The sequence below is a fragment of the Polypterus senegalus genome, chromosome 15 (assembly GCF_016835505.1).
Source record: "Polypterus senegalus isolate Bchr_013 chromosome 15, ASM1683550v1, whole genome shotgun sequence".
Classification (NCBI taxonomy): Eukaryota; Metazoa; Chordata; class Cladistia; order Polypteriformes; family Polypteridae; genus Polypterus; species Polypterus senegalus.
In genome coordinates, this window is record NC_053168.1 from 126,300,188 (window position 1) to 126,314,824 (window position 14,637).

A 14,637-nucleotide genomic window follows, 5' to 3' on the forward strand; every position below is an offset into this window, starting at 1 on the left:
TAGTCAAACAAACCTTTTCAAAGGTTTAACTTCATTAAAAATCATTGGCGATTATTAGCGTTGATCACTGAAATTCACCAAAGTGTTCTGTGCAGCAAATTTGGTGACTTGTTCAACAAACTTTTTTTCTCCAGTGCCCCATGATACTTTACGAGGACAACATGACATCACAGAGGTGTAGCAGCCATGTTGGATGAGAGTGTCACTGCTTGGTCTGTGCCACCTGATTTGCATTACAGATGCGCAGAAGTTCCATGTAAGGGCACTGTAAGCGTAATCAAACTCACACTTCATGGCACTGCCCGATCTTCTCTGGGCATGCGTGAATTCATTTACTGTGTCTACATTGTGGCCAAGAAGGGTAGTGCAAGCTCCTCAGATAAATACTGTATTATTGCGCCAACCCGGTCGTCCCCATTTAATTCAGTCCAAGACAAAATAACGAAAAGGGCCGCTATGTCCGCTCGTACAAGTTACAAACTAAAAAAGCAAGATAAGAAAGCGGTCAGGCTAAAATGAGGAAAGTCCTTTGTCTCCCTTTCTCTGTCTCTAACTCAGAAGGTTAGCGTGGGTGCCCCTCATGGGTGGGAATACCTGCTCCAGATGAGCCCAGAGCGTGATCCACAGACGTGCATACGTGACAACATGTTTACGTAATGTCACTTCCTTATCAAGTAGGCAGGAGACACCCAGAGGGATTGTGGACTTGGGGTTTCATTTTATCTCAGAGGGTCATGGTGGTGCAGTTGGTGCAGTTGCCTCACAGCTCACATCATGTTTTTGTCCACAATAATGGAGCAGTACAGTTGACAGATGTTTCCCAGGCCCTTATGGACAGTATAAAGACCCTTGAATTATTATAATCCACTCAAATGTTTCTCCTTCCCCTTAATGAATTTCATTGAGCTCACTAAAATTCCCCAAAACTTCTGCATATTCACAAAACTTCGAGGCAAAGTGACTTCAGCTGTTTGTCTAAGCCAGAGCGAATTTTCAGGGCAAAATATGTCATGCAAGGTCACTGGTGAACCCAACAAATCTGCTGCAAAAAACAATTTGGCGGATTTTGCCAATTGACATTTTAAGGATGCCCGTGCCAGGGCTGTGCCACAGTGGCCAACATCATCTTTACCAAAAAGTGCAACATTTCCTACATTGTTCTTTGATTTAAAATTTAATTCTGGCACAAACCCATTTTGTCTGTTTGCATGCTGCTATTGCTCATCAGCCAATGAGAGTGCTGGATTTTCTGTTTCAGAGTCTACATTGGAGGAATGCCATGTGACCTTCTGTACCCGAATTCTGACAAACGGTACGGCGTTTTGTGATTGGCTTTGAATTTTACTTTTCTGGCATTGTGGGGCTCAGGTAACCCATCTGAATGATCTCATTGTCGTTGTCCCACAGATATGGAATTTCTCTGGACTACCAGTGGAGCCAATGGGGCACAATGACTTGCAGAATAACAGGAACTTATGTGGGTAAGAAACAGCAGAATGAGGATCGAATGCTCCGCGCTTAAATATCATGAAAACTTTAACAACTTCCATGGGGCCTACTTACATTTTCTGCTGAAGTTTTATAACTTACTTGTGAGGCCTTACCTGGACTACTGGGTGCAGTTTTGATTGCCAAATTAAAAAAAAAACGAATAAATAAATTAAAAATACAGAATACAAATTTTATACAAAAAATCGGGAGTGGTCTCCCCTCGACTTTCTCATATACGCAGATATGGAGATGGACATTTGAGGTGTAAACCACAAGACAATGATTATATTTTAATATTATGTACATTAAAGAACCATCAACAACAAGTCAAATCAAATGAATAATATATTGAACAATTATAATAAAAGTAAAGTGGAACAAATTGGACTCGGCAGCTGCATGAATAAACGGTAAACTTAGTGGAAATAGCCCAAAAGCTAATAGAAATCTGCATTTTGTACCTCATACTTGTAAGTGAAAGTGTACTGAAGTTATCGTGTTTACACACACAGAAAACACAGACATAATTCCAAAAATGGTATTTTCAGACGCAGGGAGGTCTAAACCGTCGAGATTCATCAAAATCTCGAAAATTCACAATTTTGGACAATTCCAATACTTTCCCTACAAGAAAATAAATTGGGATCAGGGAGGTCTAAAACGTCGACATTCATAAAAATCTCAACATCGCATCTTGGGAGGGTTCCAATACTTTCCCTATACTTTGCATACGAGAAATTAAAAAGGATTTCAGTATTAGCACCGTAGACTGTATACATATTCCAGCAGAACAGCCTTCCTGATAATTTATACTGTGAATCAATATGTGTTGCTTATTCACTAAAACCAACTGATTAGTGCAAAACCGTGAGTCCACTCTAGAGGCCCAGCGACCCTTTGTGGAGATGTGCACGACGTCAGGTGAAAAACGGGAAGGCTACGAATTTTTTAGCCTATAAGCCTTCGAAAGGTGATCATTAAATTGACAAATTCAAAGAAACATACTGTTACATACTGATACTGTAGCGGTAAGGCATCACGATTAGCCCCTCAATGTAAAGTCACCACAATAACACTGTGTTCTGTGTTCACAGGCCACCAAAATGTCAGCTTCATTGTAGATGGTCCATATGGGAGGTAAGCTCTGATTTATGATTTCATCTAAATAATTTTTGAGAAAGATACAGTGGTCAGTGTCAGGTCTATCTATCTATCTATCTATCTATCTATCTATCTATCTATCTATCTATCTATCTATCTATCTATCTATCTATCTATCTATCTATCTATCTATCTCAACACATCTGTCTTCCTTAACTTGAAACTTCTGACTTTCTTCCTTCTAAACTTCTATTCTCCTGACCTCAAAACGTTTATCTTCTTTCCCTTTACGCCTTCTGTTCTCCTCCATCTGAAATGCCCACCTTTCTGATTCAGTTATGTGAATATGAAACAAAGGGCAGCACAACTCCAGATTAAGTTCTCCAAAGGTACCAGTAACCCATAACTTTCTTGAATGGGCCTACCATACAACTCCTCTGCACTGACATTTGCAGGCCCTTCCTTGTTGTCACTATGGATTCCTTTCTTTCTTTGTCCTGGAGGTCTGGGCCAGACCATCCTGGTTACGCCCCTGCCATGGCAACTCTTTGTCACTCAGGTACCCCCATCAGAAATGACCAAATAAATAATAGAGCATAAAAGTCATATAAGTAAAGCATCAGGCCTGAATTGACTGTCACAGGAAGGCCTCCATACTTTGTTGAATTCCATGACGGCCCAGCAGGCCACTGATGTTACACGTCTGTGAGTGTTTGTTGCCTCACGTTCAGTGCTACTTTGGGGTGTTTTGGTGGTACAAAAGGCTCTTGTTGTATTCCAGTTGCAGACTTACTCCATGTTAACAATTTCCTACTTTCAGGAGTCTGTCAGACATGGGCACCTACTTCGTTTCATCTCTAAATAAACTGGCGATGTTTCAGACTTATGCAGGTAAGGACAGCTGCCAACTGAAAATGTCTTCTGCAGGATTCTTCTGAATTAATGGATTTGTAAACCCCTCATTCTGTTCATGTCTGCTTCTTAGCCCTTTTTTCCCTCACAAATTCCCTAAATAAAATGAAAGCATTCCCATTTTTTACCCTTTTATTTTCTGGCCTGGGTTACCACAGCCCTAAATGGGACCTTCTCATTCTATATAATCTTGTCCTCCTAGTGGTCACCAGCATATCGCCATCAGCCGGAAGCTCAGAAGGAGGCGCTATACTAACCATAAAGGGCCAGTACTTTGATCAGACGGACGCCCCTGCCAGAGTGTTAGTCGGAGGTGAGTGTCGGTGTTTCAATGGCGTCCGCTTATTGATTTCACTTGAAATGATACTCAGTGCTGAAAGGGCCGTTCTGGAATGTACTGCCAAGGTGGACATTTGAAATTTTGGTTTGGGTTTATTTTTCTCCTGAAGGAATGTTGACCTTGTGAATCTAATAAAATCTACCAAAGCCTAGGAGGTGACATGAGGTTATGAAGGATGTGACCAGTAGGGGGAGCACCACAGCACCCCAATCTCAACCTCACAACCTTTTAATTAAGCTGAGAACCTTTACAGACTTTGTCTTCATTCACACGGCACAGTACAGCATCAGAGTATTCTTCTTGTTCACATGAGGCAGAGCTGCTTCTTTTATTCAAGACCTGGAAGAACTTCTGGTGCCACAATACCACAACACAGGAACACTTCAGGGTCAGGCAGAAATCCCATGGAGTAGGGACCATTAATCCCTGCAGTGGATCCTGGCAGCACCCGTGGAACCCAACAGGGCTGCCCATTGGGTTTACAGTTCCCAGCATGCCATGCAGGTATTCATACAAGTGCCAGAGCCCAGGGAAGCTGCCCTCTTGTATCGGGGAGTAAATGACCCGGGTAGTTTGGCACCCCCCATCCCTCTCGGCCAGTTAAAGATCCTTGATGAAGTCCTCCCAGGATCCCAGCATGTCCACTTCTGTGCATCTCCTGGATACAGCAGAGACCACCCTGCCTATTCACTGGGCTGACCTCCTGGGTAGGCGAGGAATCTTGAACCATCAACACCAGCCTATGCTTGATGTCCATTACCAGAATAAAATACCCGAGATGAACACTTCATTTAAAAATTTTGTATCTAATCCCTCCATTACCGTGGACTGGTGTTATATGAAGTGTGCAATGGCCACCTCTTCCACTGGATTATTAAGGTTTTCTTTTCCCCATAAAGAGTCTCTGTGTCCTCCACAGGTCAGAACTGTCCCGTCCTCAGCGTATCTGAGAGTCAGATCACCTGCCGAAGCCCCGCTCAGCCGAATGACAACAGGACCGTCTTTGCAGGTGAGTCTCCTCGACATTCCCTGTCCACCATCGGCCTTTTATTGTCATTTTCAGTTGAATTTTCATTGCACCTCATCAGCGCCTTACGCCCCTCATAATTAATGCTTCAGAACTCAAGGAGAAGTTATGCAGTGGATTTGGTGTAATGACGTGAAGTAAACGCTGTGTCCACCATCTTTATTTTCCTGCCCTTTTTGTTCATTTTGTGTTTGTGGTAATCAAGCTTGTCACTTTTAGATTTGGACCCAGTTTTATCAAATATTAAAGTGTAGTCAAGTGGCATTAAGCTTGAACTGTTTAACGCACTCGTGAGACCAAATCTGGAGTCCTGTGCGCCAACTCTGATCACCGCCCTACAAGAAAGACACAGCAGCACATGAAGCTGTGCACAGGAGAGCAGCCAGGAGAATCCCAGGACTTGAGGACACGTCATACTCTGACAGACTCGGAGATGTTTAGTTTCACGCAGGGGAGACCACATGGGGACCTCATCAGGGTCTTCAGTGTTCTCAAAGCTGTTGATAAAGCAGAAGCTGTTGATTCCTTTTAAATCGCGTACTCGAGGACACCTAGTGGAGACTAAGGGAATGTGCAATCAGGACTGAAGCCAGGAAGCACTCCTTTACTCAAAGAGTTGTGGGAATCAGGAACAAACTACCGAGTCAAGGAGTTGAAGCAGAAACCTTGTCAATGTTTTGGAAGAATCTGGATGTGACATCGGGACAGACGAGCTATTAGCTAAATATAAGCGTATATCCAACCGAGGGCGATAGCTCCTGGGAATGAGCGTGTTACATAACCCGAATCTATATAGATATGCTATAAAAAGGCAGTAAGACATCACACAGGAGTAACAACTTAGCTTTGTTTAATGACGGCTTATGCTGCATAACAGACGAAGGAAGCTGATGGCAAGAACCTAGTGGCCTGAGTCTGCCATTTTTGCCACTGCGTTGTAAGGATTTTCAGGATTGGATGACGTTATCTTTGGCTACGAAGGTGTGCCGGGTGAAGTTCCAAGGCTTTATACTCTTTCTTCACGTGCAGACCCCTCTTAGGTGAATCATGCCATTCCAAGCAAGGCACAGAGGAGACAGTTTCATGCTGACTTTGACACACAGAAATAGTACACAGTGGTCCTCAGTGTGACTGCCCAGTTCCCAGTTGTCTCTGTCTTGTCTTCTAATGCCTGCCTAGCAGTTCTTATACTGTGAACCCCTGTGCTAAATCAGGCTCTGTGTCAACTGTGCACGTGAGTAGAAAAAGGCAGATTTATAAGATAGATTTGCACAGAGTACAGTGATTATTAAACTTATACACGTATTACAACGAGCTTGATGGACTGAAGGGGCTCCTCTTGTTCTTATGGAGTCTTCAGAATTAGAAGTGTCTAACCGTTATCATGTCCTGGCGGAGCTGGACGGTGACTCTGATAATTCTGAGGTGGTAGGCAGGGTTGAGGAGCCCCAACGGGCCACCTCAAAACCAGTTTCCAAAAAGAGAAAGGTAGTGATAGTTGGGGATGCAATCATTAGGGGGATTGAAGCGCAGGTGTGCTCCAGAGAGAGAGAGTCTCGCACGGTGTGTTGCCTTCCGGGAGCTCAGGTGGGAGACCTCCCTGGAAGGGTGGATAGGCTCTTGGCCAGAGCGGGGGTGAATCCAGTTGTCATTGTCCATGTTGGAACAAATGACATACATAAGGGTAGTCTGTCAGTTCTGCGATCCAAATTCAAAGAGTTAGGTACCAAGCTGAGGAGCAGAACTGACAAGGTAGTCTTCTCCGAAGTTCAGCCTGTGCCACGCGCCAGTCCAGGTAAGATTGAGGAGATTAGAAGGCTTAACGCGTGGCTCAAATCTTGGTGCAGGGTAGAAGGGTATAGGTTTATGGGGCATTGGGACTCCTTTTGGAACAGATGGGACCTGTTCCGCCGTGACGGGTTACATCTGAACCGGAGGGGCACCAATGTATTGGGGAGGCGTATGTGTAGGCTAGTCGAGGATTGGGGGGCAGGGAGTTTAGGACAGGCCAGGTTTAGATCTATACATGGAAGAACAAACAATGGTGTAGAAATAAAAATGCATAGTAATGTAAATTTTAAGCAAACACGTAAAGATAGAAGGATTAACACATTAAAAATAGCTTGCCTTAATGCTAGAAGTATCAAAAATAAGGTAAGTGAGTTGGAGTTGTATGTAGCAGAGCATAATTATGATATTATAGCAATAACGGAAACCTGGCTAAATAACAAAGATGGGGATGAGTGTAACATAGAGGGATACACATTATTAGGAAGGATAGACAGAACAGAAAAGGAGGTGGGGTTGCTGTTTATGCCAAACAGGAATTAAATGTAAGTCATCTTCAGTTGGATGATGAGCCCCATCTTAGTGAGGACATGTGGCTTCGCCTGGAAAATATTAGGGAAAAGGTCTCATTTTAGGAGTGTGTTATAGACCACCCAATTCAGACAGTAATTTCAACACACATCTTTTAGTAATATCAAAAGGCAAGTTTACAGGGGATATTATAGTCATGGGGGACTTTAATTATCCAAATATTAACTGGGATAACCTTACAGATGGAGGAGCACAAGAGCAGGAGTTTTTAGAAGTAATCAGCGACTGTTTTTTAACACAGCATGTTAAAGCACCAACAAGGGGTGAAGCCTGTCTGGATTTAGTATTCTGTAATAATCAGGATAGAATTGAGGGTGTAGAGGTGATTGAACCACTAGGGTCAAGTGACCATAATGTAATACAATTCTCAGTATTTTGTAAGAGTACAGATGCAAAGACTAAAATTGTTAAGTTGAACTTTAGTAGGGCTAATTTTGAGCAGATGTGACAAAGTCTAAGTAGGATAGACTGGGATAAGCTTTTAAATGTGGAGACAGTCGAGGAGCAGTGGAACAGGTTTAAAAACATGTAATGCAGGACAGATACATACCTAAATTTGGAAGTAATAGGAAACTAAAAAACTCCACGATGGATTAATAAAGATTTAAAAAGAAGTTGCAAAGGAAAAACTGCTGTATAAGGCATATAAGACTAATGACTGCAAAGAGAACCGTAGCGTATGAGAACATGAGGGCAACCATTAAGAAGGATATCAGAGAGGCTAAAAGACAGTTGGAGAGGAATATAGCAGATAAGGCGAAGAAGACCCCAAGAGATTCTTTCAGTATTTTAGTAGTAAAAGAACAGTTAAGGAGGAGGTCAAGTTCATCAGGAATAGTAAAGGGAATTAAAAGATACAGACAATGAAATAGCAGATGCCCTAAACTTACATTTTTCTGAGGTGTTTACAAGTGAGCAAGTGGATAACCTGCCAGAGGTAAACAACTACTAAGGAGGTACTGAGGGATTTGGAAATTGTAGAGGGAGAAGTGCTGCTCAGATTAAATAAGATGAAATCAAACAAATCACCAGGCCCAGATAATATTTATCCTCGTGTTCTTAAGGAGGCTAGTGAGTACATATATAAACCCTTGACACATATTTTTAGGAAGTCACTGTGCACTGGAGAGATTCCAAAGGACTGGAAAATGGCAAATATCATCCCATTATATAAAAAGGGTGACAGGGCAGATCCAAGCAACTATAGGCCAGTAAGCTTAACAAGCATCACAGGAAAATTAATGGAAGGAATTATTAAGGATAAGATTGAGCAACACATGACAAGGACAGGAGTTATTCTGAACAGTCAGCATGGGTTCAGAAGGGGGAGGTCGTGTTTTACTAACATGTTGGAATTCTATGAGGAGGCAACAAAAGGATACGATCAAAGTGGAGCTTATGATATTATTTATCTGGACTTTCAGAAAGCATTTGATAAGGTGCCACATGAGAGGTTGGGCATCAAGTTAAAAGAAGTGGGAGTTCAGGGTGATGTTTTTAGATGGGTGCAGAATTGGCTCAGACACAGGAAGCAGAGGGTGATGGTGCGAGGAACCTCATCAGAACTGGTCGATGTTAAGAGTGGTGTTCCACAGGGGTCAGTGCTAGGGCCGCTGCTATTTTTAATATATATAAATGATTTAGATAGGAATATAAGTAACAAGCTGGTTAAGTTTGCAGATGATACCAAGATAGGTGGATTAGCAGATAATTTGGAATCCGTTATATCATTACAGAAGGACTTGGATAGCATACAGGCTTGGGCAGATTTGTGGCAGATGAAATTTAATGTCAGTAAATGTAAAGTATTACACATAGGAAGTAAAAATATTAGGTTTGAATACACAATGGGCGGTCGAAAAATCAAGAGTCCACCTTATGAGCAGGATTTAGGAGTCATAGTGGACTTCAAGCTATCAACTTACCAACAGTGTTCAGAAGCCATTAAGAAGGCTAACAGAATGTTAGGTTATATAGCACGATCTGTGGAGTACAAGTCCAAGGAGGTTATGCTCAACCTTTATAATGCACTGGTGAGGCCTCATCTTGAGTACTGTGTGCAGTTTTGGTCTCCAGGCTACAAAAGGACATAGCAGCACTAGAAAAGGTCCAGAGAAGAGCGACTAGGCTGATTCCAGGTCTACAGGGGTTGAATTATGAGGAAAGATTAAAAGAGCTGAGCCTTTACAGTTTAAGCAAAAGAAGATTAAGAGGTGACATGATTGAAGTGTTTAAAATTATGAAGGGAATTAGTACAGTGGATCGAGACTTGTATTTTAAAATGAGCTCATCAAGAACACGGGGACACAGTTGGAAACTTGTTAAGGGTAAATTTCGCACAAACATTAGGAAGTTTTTCTTTACACAAAGAACGATAGACACTTGGAATAAGCTACCAAGTAGTGTGGTAGACAGTAAGACGTTAGGGACTTTCAAAACTCGACTTGATGTTTTCTTGGAGGAAACAAGTGGATAGGACTGGCGAGCTTTATTGGGCTGAATGGCCTGTTCTTGTCTAGATTGTTTGAATCTTCTAATTTTCTAATGTTCAAGTGCAAAGGCCTCCTCGTGACAGATGATAAGAAAAATGAATAAAATTAACAAGGAAAGACAGAGGAAACGTGTGGGTGGGAAGAGAGCAGGGGGAACCAACTGATAAGAACAAAACTGAGAGCAAGGAGCAAAGGTCCTAAGACTATGTCTTCTTGGGGTGTTATTGGTGGATTTTCTTGGGTTACCCTGAATGGATACTGAGAAAGGGAGAAGTTTCCAGCTGAGGTCAGGACAGTTTTAGGCCTCCAACAGATCTGAGGACTTCAGACATTGTGAGGCCCACAACCTCCTTGTGAACAACACGACGACGTTTATTTTTACCCTTTGTATATATAAGTGTACAATGAAATGATTTACTAACGGGATTCAGTAGACATTTTAATGCAAGGTGTTGCTTTACCTTGAAAATTGATTAATGTAAATTTTTCCATAAAAAAAAGTTACGTTGACTTATGAAAAAATGAATATATATTTATATAAAACCAATTACAAAAGACACATCCATGCTGTGGTTTTGCTTTGGATGCAGAACTAAGAGACCTCAATTGTTTAGAAAGTTAATAAATGCTGAATAGACAGGCCTCTAAACTTCAGATTCCACAGGTCTGAGAGCAGGAACTAAAAGGAAATGAAATCGATATGACGGGCCTGCAATACAGGCGAAACTGGGGGAGTGGCTATTGGAAAGTGGGCGGGGTCAAAGAGATGCCACTGACAAGGCTGTCATCTTACGGGCGCTGAATCGGTCTGAGGCTTCAGAATGTCTTGCCTGTAGCTGGACTGTCTTGGAGAAGGGACCGGTTTTTACATCTCATTTTACAGCACAGTCTCCTCATCACTACACTGGGGTATTGGGATCCAGATTCAGACCACTGGGTGAGCACCCCCTGCTGGCCTTGTTAATATCTCTTCCAGCAGCAAACCAAGCTTTTCCCTAGATGGTCTCCCATTCAAGTACTGGGCAGACCCAAACATGCTTAGGTTCAGGTGGGTGGCCTGTTCTGAAGTGCAGGTGGTATCTCGGTTGATCTACCAGTCCTGATCATCAAATCCATACTGTCGGTGTTAGAGTCTGTAGACTTGACTGCACCTTTAGACCACACATGACAGTCACCTACAGGAGGCCGATCCTGGACTACATGCATCCTGTTGTGAAAGGTCATTTGGACCCACGGCAGTGCACCTCTTGGTCAAGGACTGGAGTGGAAGATGCCATTCATGTGATGCCAAGACAAAACTGGCAGATCTCTAAGGACTGGGTTTTTCAGTTCCTACACTGCCTTCAACGTATCTTCACTCAATCTTCTTACCTCCATAATCGCCTCCTCTAAGACCAAAGACAGCAAGAAGCAGAGATCCAGAACCAGGATTCTAGAAGCTGTGTGCTGCCATTTTACGAGGGACGTTCAAAATGTTTCCGCACTTTTTTTTTTAAACTCTATTTATTAAGAATTTCAAAAACAAATGACATCACTTTTTTCGACATGGTCTCCTTTGTTTGTGATGCAATTTTCCCCAGCATCGTGCCAACTCTTTAATTCCCAATTACTACTCCTCCCGCCTTCACCGTTTCCAATGACAATATAAAAGTGCGGAAACGTTTTTGAACATCCTTCATAATTAGTAGGAGTGCGACTACCTCACTTTAGGTATGACTGTCGATTAGGCTTGTGCTTTTACTAAGGTTACATCTACTTGTGAAATATCAAAAAGTGTGGATTTGCATATTTCCTGGGATCATGAACCTTTTCCCTCCATCTCATTATGTTTTGCTCCAGGTGGAAGGGGCCTCAAATTGGAAGTCTGGAATAAAACCACTCCACAAAATCTGGAAGACATCATGGCGTACAATGAGAGCACACCAGGCTATTACACCTCATGGCTGGATTCGAGCTCTTACAGCTGGACTTACAACTCGGACAATTTTGCTTTGCGCCTTAGTGGCTTCTACGTCCCAGCGGTTACCGATGATTACAAGTTCTACCTGAGTGGTGGTAATCTTGGGGCTCTTTATCTCAGCCAAACTGGGCTTCCCAAAGATAAGGTAGGAATGATTTACACGAATGAATGCAAATAAATGTAAAAGTGTCACACGTGTGGGTCACTGCCACACAAATCGTGACCTTCTCCTCGAACGTCACTGATGGACCAATTTAATGTATATGTTGTATTAAACATTAGAATATTTTAATCAGCAAATCACATAAGCTGATCATGTGACAAAGACCAATTTAATAGGAAGAAGAATTAGAGCAGCAACATCTGCTGAGCATCAAATGAGGCATACAGAACACAAGAACAATCAAAAACATAAAAACCCATGCCGACAATCGAGCAGGTCATCAGAAAAGAGTTTGGAATTCAAAATGAAGTGAAAGTTCTTACTTGTGGCAGTAAGAGTTTACTGTTATTCGTATCTGACCTTTAGTTGTGTCACCCACCCACCTTCCAAACACAAATGGCTCTTTACTTTCCCTTCTAAAAATAACGTGCTTATAAAAAGCAACATCCTGTTTTTGAATTTGCTGTATTTGTTGATCATGAAACGCTGAACTTTTTTAAACGTTCACACAGGACTGCACAGTGATCTGTGGTCACGAGTTTACAGCAAAGTGACCAAAAACAGAAAGACAAAGTCATCGCCACCGCAATGGCTGGAAGACAAAGAAGAGCAGCAACGTCTGCTGAGCATTAAGCAAATCACAGAAGGTGCATCAGCTGAACAATAAGAAGATGAAGTTAAAGATAAGAAGCTCCTTCTCCTTAATTTGACTTTCATGGCGTCTTATTTTAGGACAGTGGGTCCGCATGTCTCACTAGTCACTAATAGAGACTTATGGTGACCGGCACATTTGATGTGAACACACTCTGCTAAATGAAGTAGCGACAACACATAACATTCTTACACCTGCTTTATCCACTTCAGGACCACCATGGGTCTGAAGTCTGCTTGGAAGCATTGGGTGCAAGTCAGGAACAAACACCTGGACTGGACGGCAGTCCACAACACTGCCCATTCATACAAGGGACATTTGGGAATGACCAGACTGTGTGGATGAGGGGTGTAAACCCACAGAGACTTGGGAATGTGTAAACTCCACATGGACATCATCTGAAACCAGGATGCTAGGTTTGTGAGGCAGTACCCACTGTACCACTGTGCCACCCTCAAGTTTACAGATTATAAATGAACAAAATGAGTTAATGATGGCAGCTATAAAAGGGATGAGTCTCCGAGCAGCACGGCCACAAACTAATATAATGTAACAATAACAACAGCAGGAAAAGCCAAGTGTCATTGGCAAGGGTCCCCCTGCCTGTGAACATTCTGAAAAAACAAACTTAAAACTGCAGCTCTGTGCCAACAGCCAAGCAAAGTGCCACGTGCCACAGTCATTTGAGGCTATCAGCCTAAATCAGGAAAAGCCACCACCAGGAAAGAAATCACACTACCCGTAAAACACGCTGACGTCACTTTGCCTTTTGTAAATTTTGTGCCTGTCCAGACTCGTCAGCAGGGCCACTGCTGTCATTTGACACGATTTCAACATGTCCTCAGGCACTAACAGGTGAACGACATACAAGAGTGAAAAGCTTGACAGGCAGGGAACAAGAGCGGGCGGCTTAAAAGAGGCTCTCGTTTCAGTTTAACAAAAGGGAGCCGAGTCAGACACCATTGATGGGGGCGTGTGGGACGTCCTGGGTGAGCCAAGGTCATTGGTAGACATCAAGGAAACAAACTGAAGGAACACGCAAACGTGATTTTTTAGAATTACAAATACGTCTTTGTTTGTAAGTAGTCAGCCATCTCATCCACCAGGCTCTCTACCTCTGGTCTTCTGGAGTCCTGATGTGTCCATCTTGAACGCACGTCCTCTGACCATCCATACATGGAGGTCAGACTCAGTAGAGAAGCTACCAAGATCTTTACAATTAGGCCTCATCTGCCTATTGATTATATGGAGCCTTTTCAATTACTTTGTCTGTTAATTTGCAGCTTTCCAAACTATCTGTAGTGTCTTTTAAATCTATCATTGAACTATATAGTGCTTTTCAAATACAGTATACTGTATCTACTTCTAATCTATAGCATATTTCATTTCAATCTCTTATATAGCACCTTTTGTATCATTCATATGCTGTCCTTCATATACTGTATATCTACAGCACCTATCATATTGTGCTTTTCTTATCAATAAATATATCTATATACTACTTTTCATGTCTGTCTGGCAATTACAGTATATAGTGCCATTCATATCAATTTCCTGGATAGCTCCTTTCTCATCAATTTATCTGTATAACTGTTACATAATCTATAATATATCTAATATATCTATCGATCTATCATATAGTGCCTATCTATCTATTATAGGGTTCCTTTCCTATCAATCTATTATATACCTGTAGTGTCTTTCACACATACGTAATGCTAATAAACATAATGCTTTTCATATCAATCAATCTGTCCATCTGTGATTTATTACCTTTCATGTCTTTCTGATTATTATATAGTGCCTTTTGTGTCATTTTACTGTGAAGCACTTTTCACATCTATTCTATGGTGTTTTCACATTTGTCTATTTATCTATTATATAGTGTCTCTCACATCTCACCGTCTATAATATACTGTAGTAAATTCCATGTCTATCTGCCTTTAATATAGTTCATCATCAATCTATTATATAGTGCCTTTAACATCTATCTATCTATCTATCTATCTATCTATCTATCTATCTATCTATCTATCTATCTATCTATCTATCTATCTATCTATCTATCTATCTATCTGTCTGTCTGTCTGTCTGTCTGCTATAAAGGGCCTTTCATTTCT

The 14,637-nt window shown here is 41.9% G+C and overlaps 1 protein-coding gene across 1 annotated transcript in view; it reads left to right on the top strand.

Annotated features, from left to right (window-relative positions):
- LOC120515531 (fibrocystin-L-like) overlaps positions 1 to 14,637 on the top strand; it is a 146,851-nt gene that overhangs the window by 11,966 nt on the left and 120,248 nt on the right. Inside the window, 7 exon segments of the mRNA XM_039736592.1 lie at positions 1,259 to 1,312; positions 1,408 to 1,481; positions 2,586 to 2,628; positions 3,413 to 3,483; positions 3,707 to 3,817; positions 4,764 to 4,853; positions 11,582 to 11,847. Of these exon segments, the coding sequence (XP_039592526.1) occupies positions 1,259 to 1,312; positions 1,408 to 1,481; positions 2,586 to 2,628; positions 3,413 to 3,483; positions 3,707 to 3,817; positions 4,764 to 4,853; positions 11,582 to 11,847 (709 nt within the window).